At 40.5% G+C, this 27942-nt stretch overlaps 1 protein-coding gene across 1 annotated transcript; it reads right to left on the bottom strand.

Moving 5' to 3' along the window:
• Positions 1 to 125: 125 nt before the first annotated feature.
• LOC142937864 (MBT domain-containing protein 1-like) lies at positions 126 to 27192 on the bottom strand. Its single transcript, XM_076080966.1, has 18 exons — positions 27068 to 27192; positions 25731 to 25968; positions 25009 to 25142; positions 23671 to 23779; positions 23373 to 23452; positions 21485 to 21602; positions 21043 to 21177; positions 20319 to 20407; positions 19822 to 19920; positions 19605 to 19740; positions 19349 to 19404; positions 19148 to 19252; positions 18925 to 19072; positions 15905 to 15987; positions 14201 to 14438; positions 12577 to 12645; positions 11958 to 12146; positions 126 to 7187 (listed from the first exon to the last, which is right to left on the bottom strand). Exons 1-18 carry the CDS (start codon positions 27086 to 27088, stop codon positions 7087 to 7089), a joined length of 2148 nt encoding a protein of 715 aa, XP_075937081.1. The 5' UTR covers positions 27089 to 27192; the 3' UTR covers positions 126 to 7086.
• Between the last annotated feature and the right edge of the window lie 750 nt (positions 27193 to 27942).

Here is a 27942-nt window from a genome sequence, read left to right as displayed (position 1 = left end):
TAATAACAAAAATAATTCGGTTTCTTGTGTTTGAATAACTAAACATAAAAAGATACCAAAACTTCATTCTGAAATAAAACGTACAATAAATAACGCTATAAGTAAAACATAATAACGTCAATTCGTCAGATTTTCTCATAACATTTTATTGCATAAAAAATGTGAAGTGAGTCGTCTAAATGCAATAGTGTCTTCACAATCATGCTGCCAGAAATTGCACAATGTATTTAAAAAAAAGCTTCATGTTACCATCAGTACATAAAGTACATTTCTTTTGTCATACACTTTAGTACATAGATAGAAAAAGAAAAACATTTGACATGACCTCAGTAAACGAGTTCACAGAACAACCGAATGGACATTTATACAGTTGGCAGGTTTCCATTAATCTTATTAGTGTGCAACTCAAACTCTTTTATCCAACGGCACATAAATAAATAAAAACCGGCGAGGCTAAGCTAACTAGCTTTAGCTAAGCTACCTAGCTTTAGCTTAGCGGAACATTTTTTTTTGCTGTTTTTTTTGGCTCCGTCTTGCAGGTGTTAAAGGTTTCCTGTGAAGTACTGCAAAGTCTACATTTACAGATCGAATACGACCGTAACGTAAGAAAACACAAGACGGAAGCTTGATTATTTAACAGTTTTAAAATGAGCGCAGCACCAAATGAAGGTAAAATTCAAATGTTAAACACAAGTCCGACTGAACCCGAGAGCGGAGCGGTTGCTAATAGTTTGTCAGGTTCATAAATGACCTCAAAGGTTCCTGTGATCATGATTTCATTATCTTCTTTTTTGAGGTCAAAAATCATCCAAATGCATCAGGATTCGGTAGGTCTTCATCAGGTCAGTTTGGGGTCCAAACTTGATCCAGTTTCAGATCCGGTACAAAACATTCATAAACGATAAAAGACAATCTCAAGATAATAAACTCATGATCCCAACTTGGTTATCTCCAAATTTTGTACCTGATTCAAGACCTTAAATTTCAAGATAATACACCAAAGACTACAACCAAACTCCAAACTTTTGTACGCAATCCAATTTTAGATCGGATCCAATAATTAGTAATAATCTCCAGATAGTAAACTGATGACCTCAAATTAATCATCTCTAAAATGTTGTACCAGTCTTGGAATTCAGTATTGAATCCAAGTAATAAACGTGAAGTCCAAACATTTGAACCTGATCTAAGATCTTTTACGCCAGAATGTTGTTCTACTGGCTATAAATAGTCCTGATCACCATTAAACTATAACCTTAGACTAAATACGTTACCGATTGTTATCTTAAGATATTCGGACAGAAAAACTGAAAAGCAACCGCAGCTGATCTTGTTTTCAAGAATCAAACGTTATTTTTTTAGCTTTAGCTCCCAAACCACAGTCTATGAAAACACTTTAGTAAGTCACAAAGTGCTCCTTCCCATCGCCGACCTCGTCAACTCACATCAATCATTTCTCTTCTTATACAACGTCGACAGCGTTTATCAAAACGAGTACATAGATAGCACCGTGATACAAATAAGACAGTTGGACATTATCGGGGATTCACTTACAAAAAGACAACAAACAAACAGACGACAATCTAAGAAAACAGTACACACACACACACACACTGCAAGCCCAGAACACTTGATTTGCGTGTTGTCATCACGCCTTCCACCTACATTAGATTAGTGTAGAAGCCTATTTTAATACAAAGTAAATTAAAACTTCAACATGACAAAAATTAGAATAAATACTCATGCAAGTAAAAACTCTACAGATAATAAGTAAAAAACACTTTGAGTTTGAGGAATTGAATACAAATGATGAGATATCAGGTACATCTTTTAGTCGCGTACCAACAATTAAGAAATTAAGTCAAAATGATGACGTCAACAAGTTTTAAATTACAGTGTCGTAGTTTAAATCAAGATCACGAGACCAAGTCAGACATTTGTAAAAACTAGTATTTTTTATTTTGAACACTTCTCAAGTTTCCTTTTTTTTCTTGGCGGGATAGTTTAGATTACATTTAACAATATCAACACAGATCAGTTTACATTCTAATGTGATCAGTGTTCATTTTAACACCCGGTTAGTGTCTGTTTTACTTCTTGTTGGCACTTATTCGGGGGACGACGACTGTGGCTCACTGGGTTAAGAGGGTTGTCTGGTAACCGCAGGGTCAAAGGTTCGATCCTCTGAGCAAGACACTGAGCAAGACACTGAATCCCCGGCTCCCCGGGCACCTGTCATTGGCAGCCCACTGCTCCCTATATACAGGGATGGGTCAAATGCAGAGGTCAAATTTCGTGTATGTGTATATGTACATGACAATAAAAATGTTTTTTTCTGGTTTCTTTCTTCTTCTATTCTCCTTTTAGTGGTGAATTTCAATCCTTCAAAGCATTTAAAGGGTAACATCCACAGCTCTTTACGTTCATTTATGTTATTTTTGATATAAACTATATTATATAATATCATTTATAATCATATTTTTATTATATTTGTTTGTTCTTTTATAAATGCTGCCAGGTTTTAAGGTTTATCTCAGCAGTTATCTCGTTCTTAGGATGATCTGAAATGATTTAGACATAAACCAACAATATTAGACATCACCAGAAATAACAACTGGAAGAACTTATAATGTGAGTACAATTTGTCAAACAGCTAAATCAACTTCTGAAGGGATAATCTTTCACAGGTCTTAAAATAAGACTTTCCATTAAAATGGTAATAAGTGCATTGTTTTATTTTTTTAGTTTGTTTCACGACGAAAATTGCAATCATTGTTTTTCAAAGTGACTTTTTATTTAGATTGTCTAGATTTATAGATATTTAGATTGTGACAAAAAGCTCAACGGATATTTTCTGTCGTTAACGAAATTAACCACTTTGTTGTCGTAGTTACTGTGGTCTGATGTAGCTGCACTGTTAGCACACTGTTTACTGCACAGGACCTTCAAGGTGCCACGTGGCCCTCGTTAACAACAAGACAGAGTCCAGAGAGAAGAGAAGACGCGCTTCAGGACCGGTGTTTAAATCAACTGCACACAAACTAGAGAATAGTCACATTCAAAAATTGTAAATAAAAAACGTACTCACTGCATCGATAGATTACATTACAGCGATCGTATTGTCTCAGATACAAACACAATGTGTCGACAAAACTAACAATGAACATCGTAGAAAAAGCTTAAAGTGTTTCTGTCAACAATGTGACTAGTCACGTTTGTTGAAGTCTTTCTTCACACGAACACTCATATTTTTTAAATAATATAACTTTCAAAAGGCATCTTTTCTCTTCATTTTGACCTTCCCTTCCCTTTTCATTGCAACCAACCAAAAACAGATTCCACCTCGTTTCTGAAATATTTGGACATGAAAAGTTAGTTTGCTCCGTCCACTGAGAACGGTTTCTGTTTCAATCTGCCGTTTCTCAGTTAAAGAAAACGCCTTCAAGCTGCAGTGTACTCAGGTTGCACCGTGTCTCCACATTTAGCACATTGATCGCCATCAAATCTGACACCTTCAAGAGGATGAAACCTGATGATTCGTGTTGTTCAGCATTTTTTTAACAGGATGTTACCTAACAAGCTAATCAACGCTCCTCAGCTGCTAAATGTTAGTATGTTACTGTGCATATTACCATGCTAGAAGCACAATAATAACATGCTACCATGCTAGAATGTTAGCATGTTACTGTGCATATAACCATGCTAGAAGCACAATAATAACCACGCTACCATGTTATAATGTCAGCATGTTACTGTGCATATTACCATGCTAGAAGCACATTAATAACCATGTTACCATGCTAGAATGTTAGCATGTTACTGTGCATATAACCATGCTAGAAGCACAATAATAACCACGTTACCATGTTATAATGTTAGCATGTTACTGTGCATATAACCATGCTAGAAGCACATTAATAACCATGTTATTATGCTAGAATGTTAGCATGTTACTGTGCATATAACCATGCTAGAAGCACATTAATAACCATGTTACCATGCTAGAATGTTAGCATGTTACTGTGCATATAACCATGCTAGAAGCACAATAATAACCACGCTACCATGTTATAATGTCAGCATGTTACTGTGCATATAACCATGCTAGAAGCACATTAATAACTTGGTATTGTTTGTCAAATGTACATGACTACTTATCTACAGAGCACCTCAAACAAACTATTTAAGTGTTTACTATTTAAAACATGTTCTGTTATGTTCTTAAGGTTCTACATTGAGTTTTTGAACGGTTCCAGAGTTACGTCCTCTCAAAGGTATTCTGTTTTGAGTTGTCAAAAGATTGATCAAAGTTACAGAAAGAACGACAGAAGAAGACGTTTTAAATGCAGTTTGAATGGTAAAACTTCATTGTGCCACTGTGGAGAGATCAATGTCTGATGTCAAGAGAACTGTCTTCTACTAAGATTTGAGGGAGTTGGTTTTAAGGATGTTAACAAAAAAAAAGAAAAAACTTGATAAACAGCTTAAAAGTGATGCCTGTGATTTCAACATATTGATCCAGAGAAACAACAAACAGATTGTAAGAATATTGATCTGGGGAACATGGATACACTCACTGATATCATCGAGTCCAATGTGGGTAAAACACAATAAACGCATTCTTAGTCGAACGCACTTTAACTGTATTCAGCTAAATGTTACATGATAAATGAATGCGCTCATTTTAGCAGTCTGAAGTAATTATGTTATACGGAAGTTAAACATTTATAGAAAATATGTTTTTCCTTTTAGTGATAAATAATTTACATCAACATATTTTTGTTTTTGTAGTGTTAAATTAGAATTTTATCTTTTCTTTGTGAACAAAAATTACCTTTATTACACGTTACGTTTTTTAGTTAGAATATGATCATTTTCAGACTAGATTTAGAAAAAAATCAAATAAACTCTACAGTGTTTTTGAAATAATCTCTTTTACAACTTTTAAGATTATTTTAATCATGTGATAAATCATTTTGTGAGGTATAAATAGTTAGCGAATGAAGACGTACAAAATTACAATCTAATAATAAAGTGTTTTGCTATTTAGTGAAGGACCACTGAGCTGCTGGGAAACTCCCAGCACGACGTTTAGCTGGATATCTAAAAAAACAAAACTGTGAGTTTAACTGTCGGACTCTCTGACGTCACACTGCAGCAAATAAAAGAATATACGGAATAAAGATTCAGTAGAGATTTACTTCTAATCTGAGTATCAAATGTCAAGTTTAGTACCGTAAATGTTTCTATTCCAGAGTTTCTGATACCGAGGCGATATTCTCTGTCAATACCGAGCAGAAGAAGTTTGTCTAAATAAGAAGTGGACGTAGTCACGGTGACGTCTCTCATTGGATTGTGGACGTTTTAAAGCATCGAGTTCGGCGGTTTCGCTGTCGCCATCTTGTTTTTTTCACAACCATTGAACAGGAAGTGACCATATATGGACTGAGGAGGAGTGACGTAGAGATGGCGTCAATCACCGTGTAGCCCCGCCCTAAAGCATCCCCTGCTTTATGGTCTGTTTGACTCTAAATGGACCATAAGTTACTAAATGAACATCATGCTGTACTGAAGACTTGAAACTAGAGATTGAGACCATAAACTCATGTTTACAATGTTTACTGAGGTAATAAATCAAGAGAGAAGTAGTCATTTTCTCATAGACTTCTATACAACCAGAGGAGTCGCCCCCTGGTGGACACTAGAGAGAATGCAGCTTTAACACATGAAGCTTTGACTTCACTTTAAAGAACCGGAGGTTGTCTCCTGGTCTCGACAGTGTTTCGAAGAGGAAGCTAACATAGCATGTTAGCTGTGTTGCTAACATCCAGTTTTATTGAATAAAATCCTCTGTTGGAGTATAAACTGCAACCACAACAGAAACATAATTCACACAGTTAGAGCCCTGATCAGAGAGAGAGAGCGTTTGTAGTTGTTTTCACTGAGGGTGAGCTGTTTTTAACAGTTGTTTTCATAAGTTTAAACTGTACTAATAGTTCACTGTTAGCTAGCTTGCAGTTTAAGTGGAGAAGAATCTTTGATAAAAACACCTTCAACCAAACTTCACTCACTTTTGGCTGTTTTTAAACTTTTAAACAGTAATAATATACATATTACTGCTGAACACGACGCTGTCACGACGCAGACGTTCTTGAGACAACTCATCAGTCCAGAATCCACATCACACACACACACACACTTTATCTCACAAACACACACAAAAGGGTTTTTAAATGTCTGCTAATCTCAACATGACATTACACAGCATTCAGTATTATTGTTATAATTATTACATACGCAAGAGTTCTGACCCTCAAACACACCACACAAACACCAAAAAACAACAAAGATGTTAGCGTTGGAAAAACTCATCCTACAAAGATGTTCTTGTCACATCATCCCTTCGTTGATTGCTTTTTTGTTTTTTTCAACCAAAGATGAGTAACTCTACTATCCCGGACCTCCTTCAGCTTCTTCTTTATCCATAAATGTTTCTGTATTCTGGTTCTTGTTGCTCAGTCAGAAGAGTCTGAGAGAGTGTCGTCATATTTCCGACAGCAACAGGACCATTACCGCCCCCCCGCCTCCCATGAGGCTACAAAATGAAGACTGCGAAAGGGAATTTTTGTTGTTGGGAAGCCCCCAAAAAATGGAGATGGCGAGTGTGATGTTAGGAAACAAAGAAGGTCCCTGTCAGACCAGCATTTATGCTCAAAATCAACCAATTAAAAATAAATTACAGCTCATAAATAATCAGTTGAATAGACCATTTGTTGTTCGTTGTGTAATTTTTCTTATTTAACTATAATGATCCTAAAATAAACAATATAATTAGCTTTTAAAATATCCAGCTTTTTAAATGGGAGAATACAGAGGACCTCAGTGACTTTAGACGCTATAAACCCGAATACATCGCCAGACGACACGTCTACATCAACACGATGTAGACGTGGTTGAACTATGCTGAGCCACGTTCTGGTCTGACTGGACACCAAGAGAAAAAGTGATTAAGCCACAGTAGATGAGTTTGATGAGGATTGAAACTCATAATTGTAGAGCGAGATGAAGGAGAAGGATGGATGAGGCCTACTGGTGCTGGTTGGTGAAGAACTCTCCAGAAGATCCGTTAGTTTCTGTTTGAGAAGAAAACTCAGCTCCTTCCATGTTCTCTGCTTTAATCTGTGAAGCTGCAGAAACAAAAGACATCTGAGGTACTTTGACTTCACTTAAGATGTTTACATGAAGAAATATGATTTTAAATTAAACTTTTCAAAAGTTTATATAAGAAACCATTAATAAATTACTCAATTCAATAATTAACATAATACAATTTTTGTATTACAGAATTACAGACAATTTGTGTGAAAGTATTTTGATGGTTAATAAAGTATTAGTAATAATGTTAATAATGTTAATGTGTTAGTAATGATGCAATAATGTTAATGCACTAGTGATAATATTAATATGTTCATGTAGTAGTCATAATATTAATAATGTTAATATGTTCATGTAGTAGTCATAATGTTAATAATATTTATATGTTCATGTAGTAGTCATAATGTTAATATGTTCATGTAGTAGTCATAATGTTAATAATATTAATATGTTCATGTAGTAGTCATAATGTTAATATGTTCATGTAGTAGTCATGTTAATATGTTCATGTAGTAGTCATAATATTAATAATGTTAATATGTTCATGTAGTAGTCATAATGTTTATATGTTCATGTAGTAGTCATAATAATGTTAATATGTTCATGTAGTAGTCATAATGTTAATATGTTCATGTAGTAGTCATAATGATAATAATGTTAATATGTTCATGTAGTAGTCATAATGTTTATATGTTCATGTAGTAGTCATAATGTTAATGTTAATATGTTCATGTAGTAGTCATAATGTTAATATGTTCATGTAGTAGTCATAATGTTAATATGTTCATGTAGTAGTCATAATGTTTATATGTTCATGTAGTAGTCATAATGTTAATGTTAATATGTTCATGTAGTAGTCATAATGTTAATATGTTCATGTAGTAGTCATAATGTTAATTAAAGCTGCGAGCAGCATTGATCGGGCCCTCGCAACTTCACGCACGTCGAGGGTACTAGCAGGACTCTGGCCATGCATTTCTGTGACCATCATACACTGCGTGCACGAGTTAGATGATATTTCCTGCGTCGACCAGCAGCGTAGCAAGATCATGTTGCCAGGTCTTAAGCCTCAAATGTTTTGAGTGTACCTCCGATACAATCATAAATGTAAGCCTGTTAAGATCATTAAGAAAATGAATGTGTGTGAATGCGCTTCAGTGTTTGTAACATAACAGACTGTCAGTTTACTGGGATGGGGTTCAACTCCCTGCAGTGTCCTGCTGATTGTATTTGGACTTACATGAAAGTTAACAAAACAGTAGTGCCATCTGCTGTTACTTGAACACTTCAATTTAACACTTCATTTTAAGTTCTTCTGTAACTTTAGATTGTAGTGTGAAGCATTCATTATAACGTTTAACCTGATTGTCATGAAGAAGCTCTGGACAGATCCACTGTTAATCCACTGTTATCTAACGTTTGCTCTCCAAGCATCTTAGTTTGCACATATTTAGATCAGAGAAGTCTTTTTCTCATGGTGTGCCCACAAACCTTTTCAATAAGTTCAGAGTTTGGGCCGCTGTAATTATAGAATCCTGCTTACGTCCGTGCTTATCAGTAGGTGGCGCTATGACTATGAGTTAATATTGGCATGCAGAAGTCCTAAAGTCATGACAGTCAACAAGCATGTCAAGTTTGGGACAGTTTTGACAAAGTACAGCTTGATGGAATGATGGCGAACCATGTAAAATGGCCATCACACCATATCCACGTCGTTCGATGAAACCTAAAGCTTTTATTCGCTAAGGTCTTTAGATTGTTCTGACCAAATTCTAAGCTGATCGGATTAATTCCCTAGGAGGAGTTCGTAGTACAGCACCTGGAAATGGAAAAAAAACACGAGAAATTCATACAAAATTCAAAATGGCTGACTTCCGGTTGGGTTTAGAGCATGGTCCCAAGAGACTTTATTTTAAGTCCACATGTGATACATGTGCCTACCAAATTTTGTAAATCTATGTGAAACGTACAGCGAGGGCTGCTTCGTTGAACTTTTGTAGGGGGCGCTATTGAGCCGATTTGCCACTCTGAACCAATAAAATCATATTATATAACTACATTTTGGGCTTTAAATGTGTATGCCAAGTTTGCTTATGTTTCGAGCATGTCTAGCCTCTCAAAAACACCTTAATTTTTGATGGTGAAGAATGTGTCGCCACGGCAACAGCTTTTCACGAAACAAGCTTTGAGTAACTTTTCATCACAAAGGTCTTTAGACTGTACCGACCAAATTTGAAGTTGATCTGATTAATTCCCTAGGAGTTCGTTAAAGTGCAGCGCCTGGAAATGACAAAAACGACACTAGAAATTCATAATAAATTCAAAATGGCTGACTTACGGTTGGGTTTAGAGCATGGCCCCAAGAGACTTTTATTTAAGTCCATATGTGATACATGTTCCTACCAAATTTCATACATCTAGGTCAAACACTGCGAGGGCTGCTTCGTCGAAATTTAGTAGGGGGCGCTATTGAGCCGATTTGCCACTCTGAACCAATAAAATCATATTCCATAACTAAATTTTGGGCTTGTAATCTGCTTGCCAAGTTTGCTTATGTTTCGAGCATTTTTAGCCTCTCAAAATGACCTTCGTTGTTAACGGCGAAGACTGCATCGCCACGGCAACGGCGTTCGACGAAACATCAAAAGCTTGATGAACTGGTATTATGAACTTCTTACATTTGTGTGGAAGTAATTTGATGTTGATTTGATTTACCTACTAAGAGAAACAAGCCAAAGTATAATGACTTTAACTTCCTGTTACCAGTAGGTGGCGCTATGACTATGATTCAAAATTGGCCTGCAGATGTCTTCAGGCCGGGAGTCTAATCAGACATGTGCAATCTGGTAAAGATCTGATGATGTGGAGTTGAGTTACATCAGTTTATTCGTTCATGGCGAAGGATCGAAATTCGCCGAACCGCCACGTCGCCGCCCTTCAACAACTTCTTACAATCTTCACAATGAAGCATTATCAGGGTCTTAAGGCTGTTCTGACAACATTTTAGAGGGATCTGATTCATCTGTGAGGAGCAGGATGTCAAAGTACACAACTTACAACTTCCAGTTGCCACTAGGTGGCGCTATTACTATGATTCTAAATTATTACATAGATGTGTTCCGGGTCAGGATGTTATGACATATGAGAGATTTGGAGCAGATTCGACAATGTACGGCCGAGTTACAACAACTTCCTGTTTCGCGGCGAATGGTGTTTTTTTGACGCCACGCCACAGACACATAGTTCGATAACTTTTTGATCTTTGAGTAACTTTTTACTGCCAAGGTCTCAAGAGCATACTGACCGAATCTGAAGTCAATCGGGTCAAATCTCTAGGAGGAGTTTGTTAAAGTATGACGCCTTGAAATGGTAAAAAAACGTCATAAAATTCAAAATGGCCGACTTCCTGTTTGGTTTAATGAAAAACTCCAAGAGGATTTTTTGTGCGTCTCATCACGATCCGCATACCTACCAAATTTCATACAGCTAGGTGAAACCCAATGTTGGGGCTACTCAATAGGGGGCGCTATCGAGCCAATATTTCATACCGCAGTTGGACACCCCAATCAAACTGCAATTTTCGCAAATTCTGGCTTGCGTGCCAAATTTCGACATTTTCCCAGTATCCCAAGCACCTCCTTTTTGCGACGAAACACTAAGAATAAGTATAATAATAATAAACAATCGAAAAACAATAGGTCCTCTGCTCCGACTACGTCGGTGCTCAGGCCCTAATAATAATAATATGTTCATGTAGTAGTCATAATGTTAATATGTTCATGTAGTAGTCATAATGTTAATATATTCATGTAGTAGTCATAATGTTAATAATGTTAATATGTTCATGTAGTAGTCATAATGTTAATATGTTCATGTAGTAGTCATAATGTTAATACTATTAATATGTTCATGTAGTAGTCATAATGTTAATATGTTCATGTAGTAGTCATAATGTTAATAATGTTAATATGTTCATGTAGTAGTCATAATGTTAATATGTTCATGTAGTAGTCATAATGTTAATATGTTCATGTAGTAGTCATAATGTTAATACTATTAATATGTTCATGTAGTAGTCATAATGTTAATATGTTCATGTAGTAGTCATAATATTAATAGTGCTGGGCAACGATTAAAATATTTAATCGCGATTAATCGCATGGAATTTTTGCGATTAATCGCGGTTAATCGCATTGTTATGGCAAAGTTCAATAATGAATTCAAAAGTAGTGTATTGCGCACTTTTATTTTAAAAGTACTGCTATATGAACAAAAGGGCAATAACATTTGGTTCACGAGATGCAGGTAGCATGTTTTATACTTAATGTGAATATAATTCATACTTTGTTGGCATCTTATTCTGAAAACCGGATGTTTGTCTGAAGAAACCGGATGTTGTCTCACATTAATCTTTCCGCTAGCTTTCAAAGTCCTTCGCTCGCTCCCGATCTGTGCCGTTTAAATGTGTTTACCGTGAATTTCAGCATATAGGTGCACTAACATGTCAGTGTCTACTGAGTTGACCACGGAGATCATTTTTTTTTCCCATCTTAAAAAAGGCTCAAGGACATACACACACGCGTTCACACACACACACACACACACACACACACACACTACAACATGTTCATGTAGTAGTCATAATGTTAATATGTTCATGTAGTAGTCATGTTAATAATGTTAATATGTTCATGTAGTAGTCATAATATTAATAATGTTAATATGTTCATGTAGTAGTCATAATGTTAATAATATTATTGTATTATAGAATGGACTGTGTGTGTGTGTGTGTGTGTGTGTACCTGCCCCCCCCTCAGTGTTCGGGCTGCTCTCTGGGTCGGCTGAGAGGGGCTGGGCTGATGAGGCCGGAGTAGGGGGTGATGGGTAATTGAGCGACGTCTCATTCTCGTCTCCTGATTGGCTCATGGGGACGCCCGTTACCACGGCGCCGGAGAGGCTGACGGGACGCTTAGCGACGGACAACTTCCTCTCTGAGAGACGAAGACGTAAAGTCAGAGAAACAGCTCAAGTATCCTCCAGAAATAATTATATTAGTAATATTTTCATATTTGTCTCTTTCGAGGACACCAACAATATCTATAAAAACTTCATATAATATTCATATAATCATTTGCAATATTGTCGAACAAAAATATATCAAACTTATTTATATATTATTCTTGTTTGTTTCCGTTTTAGCTCAATAAATTAACGTCTATTTTAGTCTTTATGCTCATTTCTACACGTATGATTTTCTTTTTGTACATATTTAATTAACTTTTTTTTTTATCAAGTATTTATGAATGTGAAATACATCAAAATATTCTGTCAAACTCTGAACACAGTTTGGTGTCAGTGTTTTACATCCTGTGTCAGTTTACAGCTTCCTGATGGAGACGTTTAAATGTTTTACAGACGCACTCTTCTTCTGTCCTTTGTACTGCTGACACTTCCTCCTCTGTTTGGAGGCTGACTGGAGATCTCTGGAGCCTGAAACACAAACACACTTTATTTATTCATCTGGATTGAAGCTTGTCAAACTAAATAGGAGCTCCCTGTCAGAATCGTACTTTGGCTTGTTACTAGGTAGAACAACTGACAGGGGCTCTGTGATTGGTCAGTCATGTGGTATATACAGTTGTGTGAAAAAGTGTTTGCCCCCTTCCTGATTTCTTATTTTTTTGCATGTTTGTCACACTTAAATGTTTCAGATCATCAAACTAATTTAAATATTAGACAAAGATAACACAAGTAAACACAAAATGCAGTTTTTAAATGAAGGTTTTTATTATTAAGGGGGAAAAAAAATCACAGCATGATGTCTAGCTTTTGAGGATCTTTTGGTCTACCTCACTTTGGTCCTATTTAAGTGATTTCTTGATTGAGAACAGGTGTGGCAGTAATCAGGCCTGGGTGTGGCTAGAGAAATTGAACTCAGCTTTCCAAAGATGTGATAAACCAGTTAATTTGTGTTTTAACAGGGGGGGGGCAATCACTTTTTCACACAGGGCCATGTAGGTTTGGAAATCAGGGCCATGTAGGTTTGGAAATCAGGAAGGGGGCAAACACTTTTTCACACAACTGTAGCTGATACAGCTAAAGAAAGCTAAACTCATTCAAAGTTATTATATTGCCTTTTTCCACTTAAAAAACATCGCCCGTCTCCGCCCATCACTCTCCTCATCTGCTGCTGAAACTCTGATCCACGCCTTCATCACCTCCAGAATTGACTACTGCAACAGCATTCTTCACGGCACATCATACAAAATCCTAAATAAACTCCACATCATGACCACATCACTCCTGTTCTCCAGAACCTCCACTGGCTCCCCGTCCCACAACGGATTGAATACAAAATCCTTCTCCTCACTCATAAAGCCCTCCACAATCAGGCCCCCTCCTACCTCACCGACCTGCTTCACCACCACACTCCATCCCGTCGGCTCCGCTCCTCTGATGCCAACCTCCTGTCTCTTCCACTCAGGACCAAGCACCGGACATGGGGTGACAGAGCCTTCTCCATATCTGCCCCCTCCCTCTGGAACTCTCTCCCCAAACACATCCGAGACTGCACTGAACTTTCCATATTCAAATCTCAAATCAAAACCCACCTGTTCAAAACTGCTTTTAATGTGTGACCGATATTGTGTATTTTATGTTTTTAGTGTATTGCTTTTATATATAATGATTTTAATGTAAAGTGTCTTTGAGTACTCTGAAAAGCGCTATATAAATAAAATGTATTATTATTATTATTATTATATTACATGTCAGATGGCAGTGGTGGAAAGTAACGAAGTACAGTTACTTAAGTTCTTGGTACAAAACGTTGTACTTTTACTTCACTACATTACATCATTAGGTGTGTGTGTGTGTGTGTGTGTGTGTGTGTGTGTGTGTGTGTGTGTGTGTGTGTGTGTGTGTGTGTGTGTGTGTGTGTGTGTGTGTGTGTGTGTGTGTGTGTGTGTGTGTGTGTGTGTGTGTGTGTGTGTGTGTGTGTTATATATATAGAGAGAGAGAGAGAGTGTGTGTGTGTGAGAGAGACCTGCAGTGACAGCAGGAGGCTGCAGCTGGTAGCCGGTCAGCTGACACCAGCCGACCGGGTACAGGTCAGGTGACTGACAGTCCACCCACTGGTCGTACTCGTCCTCCCAGCCGTCAAAGTGGATCCTCAGCAGCCGGTGGACGATGCGGGTCACTGTGGCGACGCAGACCAGCCGGGGCTCCATGAGGTCCACGGCCTCCAGCTTCATGCCGGGACGGAACCCGTGATTAGGGACGTCCTGCCGGAGGAGACGACACGAATTCAGGCTTCAACAACATCACAGCAGAGACGTCGTACGCTTTGGATTCATACATAAATGCAAAAATAATTATTTTGATGAACAATTTCTTTAAATTAAAATGAGTGTGAAAGTTCATTGTTAACGTTAAACAGCAGTTTGTGATGTCAGCTGAGCAAACTAGATGTGCTGTAGAAGACCATGTGTGTATATATATATATATATATATACATGTGTATATACACAGCACAGCTGAGTATGTGGGTTGCGCCCATGAAAAATTTGTCAAATCTTCTCTGCCAAACAGCTTATTCTGCCATTGACTCTTGTTTGGTGTTCTTTGGTGGATTGGATGATTGAAGTCTATCAGTTACAAGGAAGAAACAAGACATATTGGCAATTTAACAAACAGGAGCCTCAGTAGCGTGTGGAAGAACCATACACAGCCACAACAGCCTGGCTCCTCCTCCTCATGCTGGTCACCAGCCTGCTCACACACTGCTGTGGGATGGCATTCCACTCCTCAAGCAGGATTTGTCGCAAGTCAGCCAACGTGGTTGTGTTGGTCACTCTGGCACGAACAGCTGGTCCCACAAGTGTTCACTTGGGTTGAGGTCAGGACTGCTGGCGGCCATTCCATCCTCTACTCCCACATTCTGGAGGTAGTCTCTGATAAACCGCTCTGTGGGGGCGAGCGTCTTCATCTTGGAGGATGGAGTTCGGTCCCAGACTGTGGAGAAATGGGATCGCCACTGGTTGCAGAATCTCATCTCCATATCTCTCTGCATTGAGATTGCCTCCAATGAAGACGAGCCTCGTTTCTCCAGTGATGGAGATGCCGCCCCACACCATCACACTGCCTCCACCAAGAGGTGTTCCTCTATCGGTGCAGCAATCAGCATAGCGTTCTCCCCGTCTTCTCCACACTTTGACCCTACGATCCAACTTCCTTAGGCAGAATCTGGACTCATCGCTGAACATAACGTTCCTCCACATGTTCAGGTTCCAGTGCAGGTGTTGCCGACACCAGCGCAAACGGGCCTGACGGTCAATAGCAACAGCAGAATAAGCTGTTTGGCAGAGAAGATTTGGCAAATCTTTCTTGGGCGCAACCCACATACTCAGCTGTGCTGCTCATCCCACAAATGCATGTTTCTTACAAATGTGTCACCGTTTAAAAGGTAAATAAACAGGCTTTCCAACGGTATAACATTTATTGCCAAGAAGCATTGTTACAGAGAAATAATCTACCAAACACTAATTTCCCAACTTTTTTTCGATGTTTATTAATAAAAGATCCTATTGATCAAGTTACATGTTTGGTGTTGTTGTAGGAAAGAGTTTCACCTCTTTGATTAGTGTTTTATATGGTGACTAATTGAAGAGAGCTCAGTCTTCAGACCAACAGAACAAACAGAACTAGAGCAGTAGATCCTGAGGACCATCAGACCATGTTCAGCTCTCACCTTGCTGAAGAGCTTCACAGGAGCCGCCACAGACTTGCTGTCCTTCAGATACTCGAACCACCTGAAGGGAAGACTGGTGTAATCTGAAGAACACAAAGACCAGAGCAGATGTGTGGGATTGATCTACAGACACGTTGCTGAAGAGTCAAAACCACAGACTGTGAAGAAGTGGACGTCGTCATGGTGACGGCTCTCGAGCCTCCAGTTCAGCATTCTGTCCGTCGCCATCTTGTTTATATCACAACCAGTGAACAGGAAGTGACCATATCTGGACTGAGGAGGAGTGACGTAGAGACGCCGTATACGTCTCTGGTAGAGACCTGTCAATCACTGTGTAGCCCCGCCCTAAAGCATCCCCTGCTTTATGGTCTGTGTGACTCTAAATGGACCATAATGTACTAAATGAACATCATGCTGTATTGAAGAAGACTTGAAACTAGAGATTGAGACCATAAACTCATGTTTACAATGTTTACTGAGGTAATAAATCAAGAGAGAAGTAGAGTCATTTTCTCATAGACTTCTATACAACCAGAGGAGTCGCCCCCTGGTGGACACTAGAGAGAATGCAGCTTTAACACATGAAGCTCTGACTTCACTTTAAAGAACCGGAGGTTGTCTCCTGGTCAAAACTAACTTCTCTCTGCTCGTCTCGCTCCGTCCTGAATTATCAAACTACTAGAAATCTATTTTAAAAACTCGTAAGATGTTTTTGATCAGGACACTGAACGTCATCCTTTGATTGATGTTTTCAGCGTCCTCTAGATCTCAACCTTCATAATGATGTTGGTTCTCCAGTTACACTTCCTGCTTTAGAGATGACGTCATTCAGCACGTAAAGCTAAAGGAAGTCAGGTTCATCTGTATTGTTGTTGTTTTGTTTATTGTGTTTTTGTTTGTTATTCATCCGGCAAATCATTTATTTATTTATTATTCTTTTTGCTTATTTGCTTATTATTGAATTTATCTGTAAAAAGATCTTTAGTTTTATTCATCACCAGACTTCTGTAAGTTGATGATTGAAGTGTACATCTTGAACGAACATCTGACATTCTGACATGTTTACTTTGTTAACTTTGTGTCCAAAGCCTGGAAACCAAGACACCAGGGCCCCGTTCCTCGTACGTGGTTCAACTAAGTCGATCAAATGTCCTGTTAGCAGCTTAAATTAACGAGATGATTGACATCAGGCTATCTGGTTTCTCCAAGGCTGATCCTCTCAAACAGTCTCGTTAATTGGAACCAGACGATCAGGATCAGGATAATTGCGCGTGCCCGTCCTACGTCAAAAGGGGGAAGCGTCGATCACCGAAACCATGATTTTCTAACAGTACAATGTTAAATAAAGTCAAAGAAAGAGCCTCTTTTTACTGCGCTGACGAGCAGGAGATGATCATGAACGCATATGAGGAATTCAAGACCATAATCACGGCAACATCTAACACCTCCACCGCTATGAGGGCTAGACAAGAAGCACGCAGAATATCACAGACAAGTTAAATGCGTAAGTGTTGTAAATGTATCGGCTCATTTTAATGCCTCATCACCCCAATCAATCAGATGATATGTCTTTAAATGAGCTGCTGGCAGTAGGCTTCATGAATGCATCATCCAATGAGATCTATAGCGACAATAATGATCTCAACTCTTTCAGAATAAGATAAAAACAAGCCCAAAGAGCATCTAACTGATACTCATTAATATGAGGATATATGTACTGTATGCCCTCATGTATCATGTACTATATATGTGTACATACATGTATGTGTAGATTACCATATAGAACTAGCAGTTTGAATATGTGTGTGTGAATCTGTGTGTGGGCGGATCAGTGTGTGTGTGTGTGTGTTATTCATCATCAGACATTCAATCAACTGAAGCAGTGAAGATAAATAGTGTGATTCTCTCTGTTCTTATCATGAGTCCACCTTCATCATGTTCTACAGTAATGATATGCTGGTGTACTAATAACACTGTCATATCATTATGAGTGCTTTAACCCTCATGTATGCAACGCAGCCATCAAGAGGACATGAGAGCAAGTAAACACTAACACACACACATTACTCAGAATGCTGAGTCAGTACAATATGTGCCATGGTGATGTAATGAACACATCCATAACTTTATTAAGCGCCAAATAAACTTCACCAACAGCACGGCATGCAGCGGCTTTCCCCATGTTCTCCGCATCGCCGACACTGAACAACAATGTACCACTCGCAGAACAGCTCAAGGCTGCATCCAGTGTGTGAGAGTCAATGCTCGGCTGCAGCGTGTGGTGTTCAATGTATGCTCCAGAAGGTCTGTAAATAAATGATTCCTTGTGGGCAGAATGGATAGCGCTCGTACAGGAAGTCATCATGATGTGATGACGGATCTTGGCGATGTGGAAGAACTCTCTCCCTATAAAACGCTAATCTAACTAATATCCTCCTTCATCAGTGGATCTCTGAGGAAGGGAGCTGTACATTAATGCAATAGAGGCTTCTTAGTTTGCTCAGCTGGTTTAATGGATCACCGTGTGTCTCACTTTACATGCATTTCCGGAACTCCCGTATAACCCCCGGTAGATGCGCAAGCGCATTAGACTACCGTATATGACAGGAGCTGCCATGTTTTCCGGGGGAGTGGCAGCTTATCCAGCTACCTTCAGTTAGCCTGCGCTGGAGCAGCTTCAAGCTTATGGATGTGTTGCCATGGTGATTTTGCCAAACTTGCTTCGTGGAACCGAAAAGCCTGATCTACGTCATCTTATCCTGAAAAGTATCCGGCTAACTCAGTTAGCCACGTATGAGGAACGGGGCCCAGGATCCTTTAGTTCTGTTCATTACTGACGTATAGAATGTTCCTCAGTGATTCATGGATCTAGTTGTGAAAGAAGATTTAGTGGTCTGCTGTTTGTGAGAGTAAACGCAGCTCTCTGGTCCATATGACAAAGTCTATCCATGAAACAATAATAAATAAACGATATACGACATAAATACATAAATATCATAATTACATGAATAACTGAATACCTCTCGGGGGCGTCAGCTCGATGTTGTTGATCTCACAGAAGCCGGAGGGGAAGATGGAGGGAGAGGTCGAGTGATAACAGAACCAGTCAGAACCGTCAGCCGCCTCCGAACCGTCGATACCGATCATCAGATACCCGTCTGCCAGGACCTGATGAGGACACGTGACAGGTGTTCATTCAGGTGAGACGTTCAGGTTCATGTCAGCTATCCAGCTGCTCCTCACCTTCCTCACTGTGGCCACGCAGACGGCCGACAGGTTCAGAGCGTCGATGGCTTCCAGCTTCATCCCGTCCTCGAACCAGGAACCGGTCTGATCCACCTCCTTCACCTGCACAGGTACACACCACACCTCCTTCACCCGCACAGGTACACACCACACCTCCTTCACCCGCACAGGTGATGGTGATGATGTTGTCGTTCTCACCTTGGCAAACAGCTTTCCAGGAGCGTCTGTCTGAGCGCTCAGTTTCTTCGACACATCTGGAAACACAGTTTCTTCATCATCATCATCATCACACACACACACACTGGCTTAAATGCTACGTGTTCTACGTCTTCACATGGAGCTGCATCAGTAACTATCGTAACTATTCGTAGACCGAACAACCTCCACTCAAGGGTCACTTACTCACGCCATCTGGAGCTCTTTGACTGAAAGCCACTCTGAGGTTTAAACCCACCGGATCGTTTGAATCTGTGTCCGATGGATCTGGACCAGCCGATGCTGTGGATCAGCGGACTGTACATGTGGCACCAGAAGTCGTCCGAGCCGTCGTCACACTCCTCGTACACCAGACGAAGGCGACCGCCGATCACCTGCGACAAGAACACACACAATACACAGAAATACACAACAATACATTTAAAATATCAAATACCTGGCCAGGTGAGTCTCACTTGTTCAACTAGAGCCACCCGGGTCCGACACAGGTGGGTTTTATCCACCACCTCCACCCTCATCTGCCTCTTAAAGGGGACCCGCATGCTCTCCTGGACCTGGACACGAGTTATAATAACATTAATTATTATTATTTTATTTATACAGCACCTTTAAAAACACAGTTTACAAAGTGCTTTGGCAGAAAAAAGCAGCAAAAGCAAGACAACAGAAAGCTCAGTGAGACCATCAGAATGAACTAAGAGATAAATACAATTTAAAAAAATAAAATAAATACTTTTTAAAATAAAAAGTGACTACATCACATTAAAGCCAGTCTGTAAAAATGTGTTTTAAGAAGTGATTTAAAAGAGATGACTGTTATGTTGCGTTCAGGGATGTGTGTTAGAGGAGGGATTATGATAGCAGTGAAGGTCCTCACAGGTATAGAGGAACACAGAGTGTGAGTCAGTGAAGGTCCTCACAGGTATAGAGGAACACAGAGTGTGAGTCAGACCTTGGAGGGGAAGTCTGGAGGCAGCGTTTTGGATCCCGTCAGTCGTTTGATGAGGAAAGTCTTCCAGTTAGTGAACCGGTGCAGGATGGCTGAGAACACATGAAGAGATGTTTATTATGGTTCTAATGAGGTGGTTCTACTGTCTTCTATCTGGTTCTACTGTCTTCTATCTGGTTATATTCTCTTCTATCTGGTTCTATTCTCTTCTATCTGGTTCTACTGTCCTCTATCTGGTTCTACTGTCCTCTATCTGGTTCTACTGTCTTCTATCTGGTTCTACTGTCTTCTATCTGGTTCTACTGTCTTCTATCTGGTTCTACTGTCCTCTATCTGGTTATATTCTCTTCTATCTGGTTCTACTGTCTTCTATCTGGTTCTACTGTCTTCTATCTAGTCCTACTGTCTTCTATCTGGTTCTACTGTCCTCTATCTGGTTCTACTGTCCTCTATCTGGTTATTTTCTCTTTTATCTGGTTCTACTGTCTTCTATCTGGTTCAACTGTCTTCTATCTGGTTCTACTGTCTTCCATCTGGTTCTACTATCCTCTATCAGGTTATTTTCTCTTCTATCTGGTTCTACTGTCCTCTATCTGGTTATTTTCTCTTCTATCTGGTTCTACTGTCTTGTATCTGGCTCTACTGTCCTCTATCTGGTTCTACTGTCTTGTATCTGGCTCTACTGTCCTCTATCTGGTTCTACTGTCTTGTATCTGGCTCTACTTACTGTGGGGGGGGACCAGAGGTTTCCCTCCAGCAGCACACCAGCCCACCGGGTGGATGTCCGGCACACAAAGGTTCAACCAGAAGTCTCTGGTGGGGTCGCTGTCGAATCCCTCGTAACGCATCAACGCCTTAAAACCTGCAGAGAGACATGGACACATGATCTTCATCATCGTCATCTTCATCATAACCTTCTTCTTCTTCATCTTTCTCATCCTCGTCAGAAACAGAGATAAAGTCATCTTCACTTCAACTTTTATTTTTAAAAAAACATTAAAAAAACTATTTTTACAACTATTAGTTTCCTACAGATTAATCAAAAGAGAGAAAGAAAGAATGAACCCTAAGTCACGTGTTTAAACTAAAACAGTTGTGAAGCTTTAAAAGTGATTAAAGCTTGAAGACGTCTATTAAATATTAAAACACATGATGTCATCGTACAGTACCGGCCAGTTTGATGATGCCAGCGATCCAGTAGACCTTCATGGGCAGAACGCTGTCCGTGTTGGTGACTTCTACCCGAACGCCTTCACTGATGTCTCCCCACGACGTCCCCATCGGCACCTGATCCACAACCAACAACACACAAACATACATATATATATATATGTTTATATATATGTACATTGATACACATATACAGTTGTGTGAAAAAGTGTTTGCCCCCTTCCTGATTTCTTATTTTTTTGCATGTTTGTCACACTTAAATGTTTCAGATCATCAAACAAATTTAAATATTAGACAAAGATAACACAAGTAAACACAAAATGCAGTTTTTAAATGAAGGTTTTCATTATTAAGGGGGAAAAAAAATCCAAACCTACATGGCCCTGTGTGAAAAAGTGATTGCCCCCCCCTGTTAAAACATAAATTAACTGGTTTATCACATCTTTGGAAAGCTGAGTTCAATTTCTCTAGCCACACCCAGGCCTGATTACTGCCACACCTGTTCTCAATCAAGAAACCACTTAAATAGGACCTGCCTGACAAAGTGAGGTAGACCAAAAGATCCTCAAAAGCTAGACATCATGCTGCGATCCAAAGAAATTCAGGAACAAATGAGAAACAAAGTAATTGAGATCTATCAGTCTGGAAAAGGTTACAAAGCCATTTCTAAAGCTTTGGGACTCCAGCGAACCACAGTGAGAGCCATTATCCACAAATGGCGAAAACATGGAACAGTGGTGAACCTTCCCAGGAGTGGCTGGCCGACCAAAATTACCCCAAGAGCGCAGCGACGACTCATCCAAGAGGTCACAAAAGACCCCAGAACAACATCCAAAGAACTGCAGGCCTCACTTGCCTCAATTAAGGTCAGTGTTCATGACCCCACCATAAGAAAGAGACTGAGCAAAAATGGCCTGCATGGCAGAGTTCCAAGATGAAAACCACTGCTGAGCAAAAAGAACATAAAGGCTCGTCTCAGTTTTGCCAGAAAACATCTTGATGATCCCCAAGACTTTTGGGAAAATACTCTGTGGACTGACGAGACAAAAGTTGAACTTTTTGGAAGGTGTATGTCCCATTACATCTGGCGTCAAAGTAACACGGCATTTCAGAAAAGGAACATCATACCAACAGTAAAATATGGTGGTGGTAGTGTGATGGTCTGGGGCTGTTTTGCTGCTTCAGGACCTGGAAGACTTGCTGTGGTAAATGGAACCATGAATTCTGCTGTCTACCAAAAAATCCTGAAGGAGAATGTCCGGCCATCTGTTCGTGACCTCAAGCTGAAGCGCACTTGGGTTCTGCAGCAGGACAATGATCCAAAACACACCAGCAAGTCCACCTCTGAATGGCTTAAGAAAAACAAAATGAAGACTTTGGAGTGGCCTAGTCAAAGTCCCGACCTGAATCCGATTGAGATGCTGTGGCATGACCTTAAAAAGGCGGTTCATGCTTGAAAACCCTCCAATGTGGCTGAATTACAACAATTCTGCAAAGATGAGTGGGCCAAAATTCCTCTACAGCGCTGTAAAAGACTCATTGCCAGTTATCGCAAACGCTTGATTGCAGTTGTTGCTGCTAAGGGTGGCCCAACCAGTTATTAGGTTTAGGGGGCAATCACTTTTTCACACAGGGCCATGTAGGTTTGGATTTTTTTTTTTACTTGTGTTATCTTTGTCTAATATTTAAATTTGTTTGATGATCTGAAACATTTAAGTGTGACAAACATGCAAAAAAATAAGAAATCAGGAAGGGGGCAAACACTTTTTCACACAACTGTGTATATATACATGTGTCTGTGTGTGTGTGTCTGTGTGTGTGTGTGTGTATGTGTGTGTGTGTGTGTGTGTGTGTATGTGTGTGTGTGTGTGTGTGTGATGAACCCACATGTTTGAAGCAGCTGACTGGTGCTCCTGTCACATCTCCGTCTCCAAGGTAACGACCCCAATCAAACACCTCCAGAGTTACTGCAAACAAACAAACAAACAAACAAACAAGAGACACGATCCAACTTTAAAACGAGCCGACTTTATAAATGGATCATCCTGCTATATATATATATATATATATATATATATATATATATATATATATATATATATATATATATATATATATATATATATATATATATATATATATATATATATATATATATATATATGAGGTCATTTAGTAAACTCACCGCTCCTCTTGACTCCACTCTGGTTGGTTTGATGATGAGCAAACACAGCTAGTTTGGTCATCAGAGGCCGTTTCTGCAGAACCTTGGCCTTCTTAGTGGGAGGCCTCCCCTTTAAGAGACAGGGAGAGACGAGTCAGGCCTCCCCTTTGAGAGACAGGGAGAGACGAGTCAGGCCTCCCCTTTGAGAGACAGAGAGACGAGTCAAGCCTCCCCTTTGAGAGACAGAGAGAGACGAGTCAGGCCTCCCCTTTGTGAGACAGAGACGAGTCAGGCCTCCCCTTTGAGAGACAGAGAGACGAGTCAGGCCTCCCCTTTGAGAGACAGAGAGACGAGTCAAGCCTCCCCTTTGAGAGACAGAGAGAGACGAGTCAGGCCTCCCCTTTGAGAGACAGAGAGAGACGAGTCAGGCCTCCCCTTTGAGAGACAGAGAGAGACGAGTCAGGCCTCCCCTTTGAGAGAGAGAGAGAAGAGTCAGGCCTCCCCTTTGAGAGACAGAGAGACGAGTCAGGCCTCCCCTTTGAGAGACAGAGAGAGACGAGTCAGGCCTCCCCTTTGAGAGACAGAGAGAGACGAGTCAGGCCTCCCCTTTGAGAGACAGAGAGACGAGTCAGGCCTCCCCTTTCAGAGACAGAGAGAGACGAGTCAGGCCTCCCCTTTGAGAGACAGAGAGAGACGAGTCAGGCCTCCCCTTTGAGAGACAGAGAGAGACGAGTCAGGCCTCCCCTTTGAGAGACAGAGAGAGACGAGTCAGGCCTCCCCTTTGAGAGACAGAGAGACGAGTCAGGCCTCCCCTTTGAGAGACAGAGAGACGAGTCAGGCCTCCCCTTTGAGAGACAGAGAGAGACGAGTCAGGCCTCCCCTTTGAGAGACAGAGAGAGACGAGTCAGGCCTCCCCTTTAAGAGACAGAGAGAGACGAGTCAGGCCTCCCCTTTGAGAGAGAGAGAGAAGAGTCAGGCCTCCCCTTTGAGAGACAGAGAGACGAGTCAGGCCTCCCCTTTAAGAGACAAGTTAGGCTTTCTAAAAGTTATTGTTTCATCTGCTGAAATTAAACGTGAAAAGAATGTGTGTTATTTAAAGGAGTTTGAAACCTTTAGGGGGATTAATTGGTAGAAATATAATATTTATAACTGTGTTTTTATTAGTGTATAATCACCTGAAACTAAGAACGCTTGTGTTGTATTCATGTTATAAAAAGACGTTTGTATCTTCATGTTTCTACAGGAGCCCAGAACGGACAAACTTCACACTGGATACCAGAAGCTGGTATTAAAGGCTGGAAGCTAAACGAGCGAACACATTGAAGATGTTGTCCCCACAGGAGACGGACGTGTTCCTACCTGCAGTCTGGCGAGGATGCTGGCCTTCTTGGAGTTGGACGAGAAGCTCCTGGAGCAGGAGACGCTGCAGAAACGTTTGGTTTTACTGTAGAAAGCATCTCTGACGCCCACCATACCACACATCTCACAGGTGGCTGAGACACACACACACACACACACACATTAGAGAGAAAACAGCAACATGTTGTCAGATCTGATCCGCTGAGACGAACTAAAGGAGATGAAAGTAGAAACTGTCCATCACAAGTTTACATCATCATGGTGACGTCACCTATACATCTGTGGATGTTTTGAAGCCTCCACTTCGACCATTCTGTCCGTCGCCATCTTGTTTTTTTATCAACCAGTGAACAGGAAGTGACCGTATCTGGACTGAGGAGGAGTGACGTAGAGACGCCGTATACGTCTCTGGTGGAGACCTGTCAATCACTGTGTAGCCCCGCCCTAAAGCATCCCCTGCTTTATGGTCTGTTTGACTCTAAATGGACCATAATGTACTAAATGAACATCATGCTGTATTGAAGAAGACTTGAAACTAGAGATTGAGACCATAAACTCATGTTTACAATGTTTACTGAGGTAATAAATCAAGAGAGAAGTAGAGTCATTTTCTCATAGACTTCTATACAACCAGAGGAGTCGCCCCCTGGTGGACACTAGAGAGAATGCAGCTTTAACACATGAAGCTTTGTGTTTTAATGATGTTTGTGTATCAGACTGACCCATGCCGGTCTTTCCGTCGGGGTAGGTGTACACCTGTCCGTTGGTCTTGATGAGGGTGAGGGAGGAGGTGAGTTGAGTCCCTCCTCCTCCCCCCCCCAGCTCCTCCTCCTCACTATCCTCGATGCTGGAGGCTCCGCTCCCCCCGCTGGATTCGGTGCTGCAGCTGCTCCGGTCCTCCTCCAGACCGAAGTCCAGCATCCCGAAGGAGTCGCGGCGCTTCCTGGACGGACGCTCGGCCTGAGGATGTGCAGTCAGAGACGACATACTTATACATGTACTCGAGTACTCCTTCAAGGTACTTTTACTTTACTTGAGTATTCACATTTCCTGCTACTACATCTCAGAGAGAACATTGTATTTTTTTACTGTATTTTACTTATTATGTGGTATTAGTACTTTTACTTAAAGTTACTGTGAGGAACTTTCATTTAGTGTTGATTCTGGCGCCCCCTGTGGACTAAAGTGGTAGTGTGTCTGAGCACTTCAGATAGCTGCATTCATTATAATCAAATCAATCAGATATACATCAATAAAGACCAGGACACACACACACACACACATTCACACAATCACACACACAATCACACAGACACACACACACACAATCACACACACACACACACACACACACACACAGAGACAGACACACACAGAGACAGACACACACACACAGAGAGACAGACAGACACACACACGGAGACACACACAGACACACGGAGACACACACAGTTCTGACAGCTGTTGCATTCACATCAGTGTAACCCGCTGCCAGCACCACTGCAGTGCAGACAGAGAGAGAGGGAGAAAGAGAGACAGACAGAGAGAGAGAGAGAGAGAGAGAACAGTAGGAGGATGGAGCACCAGATGACCTCCACAATTCTGCCAGTTTTAAGTTGTTCTGACTCGAGACACCCGGATGTAGCTCATTTAATAAACACTGGGTTCTTTATGACTCGGCGCACATGTGGTACATGTGGTACCTCAGTGTGTTGCAGACATGTCTCCAGTGTGCTGAACGTGATTCTAGAGACGGATGTGACGGTGTCCGGGTGACAGCAGTACTCACACAGAGACGGTCATCAGGCTCTTATAAACACAAGTATTAAACTACATGAAGACAGTCTGCGCGCTACATATGCGCCGAATGAAAGTTCATGTTGATCTCCTCAATACAAATGTGAAACAACATTTTAATAAGGTATGTATCTTTATGAAAAAAGCAAGAGAACGTTAAAGTAGAAGATTTCTCAACGGAGTCTGGCCTCGTCTTTCTGTCTCAGCCTTTTAACGCCGCGATCTGACCCACAACGCCGGACACACGAGCCTCAGAACTCACCAGGTCTCTGGAGGTCTCCATTAGGCCGGACGAGCTCACTGAAACACTACAAACACGCAGAAAGAACCGCTAAGAGCCAGCAGACAGCAACAAAATGACCATGCCTCTACTGCGCAGGCGCCGGGGACCGCGGCTGCTCACCTCTGATTGGCTGTTGTCTCTGCTTCGTGTGTGGAGTTCAGATGAGAAGGTGTTGCTCACTAGCGACTCCTGCTGGACAGACCGGAAAAACACCAGCAGGTCGGTGTGTCTTTATATTTTACTTTGGTAAGAATAACTAAACCAGTGTGTGGAACAATTCCATAAATAAATAACTATGTCATGGAAATACTCAAGTAAAATATAAGTACCTTGAAATTGAATTAAAATATTGTATTTGAGTAAATACATTGTTGTAGCTTTCCAACACTTTTTGTCTTCAATACTCTACAATAACTCATATTTACGCATGTTTTCTTATTAACACACTCAAGGTATTGATTGTGTTATTGTTTTATCTTTGAACAGCTGCTGCTGAAGTGTGAAACGTCAATGATAATATTTTAAATATGTAATAAAATCACGTTTAAACACTACAGTTACAGAAATGTATGTTTTAAATTCTAAAATAAAGTGATACAATTGACCAAGTTTTGTGTTTTTGCTAACATATTTATTATGAAAAAGCAAAGGAGATGCATGTTCTGAATCTTTGATTTGCATCTTTTCATACAAGCTCAAACAACATACTGCGGATGATTGATTGGGAGAATCAGCCGTGCATATTAAATATAATACATTTAGTTCTCACGTGGCCCCTCAGGATCCAGAACAAGTGCAGACCTGAACTCCTCCAGGCCTTAAGGCTGAGAGCTTCACTAAGAAGGGGAACGGCT

The sequence above is a fragment of the Anarhichas minor genome, unplaced genomic scaffold, assembly GCF_050575085.1.
Source record: "Anarhichas minor isolate MPS153535 unplaced genomic scaffold, ASM5057508v1 ptg000077l, whole genome shotgun sequence".
NCBI lineage: Eukaryota > Metazoa > Chordata > Actinopteri > Perciformes > Anarhichadidae > Anarhichas > Anarhichas minor.
This window is presented reverse-complemented; position numbering and strand designations above follow the sequence as displayed.

Excerpts from the sequence above, each read along its gene's own strand:
- LOC142937864 (XM_076080966.1), bottom strand. The coding sequence starts at position 27,088 with ATGGAGACCTCCAGAGACCTG. Across the intron at positions 12,646-14,200 it reads GCCTCCTGCTGTCACTGCAG|GCTCCAGAGATCTCCAGTCA; the intron begins GTCTCTCTCACA and ends TTTGTGTTTCAG. Across the intron at positions 7,188-11,957 it reads GAACACTGAGGGGGGGGCAG|CTTCACAGATTAAAGCAGAG; the intron begins GTACACACACAC and ends TTGTTTCTGCAG.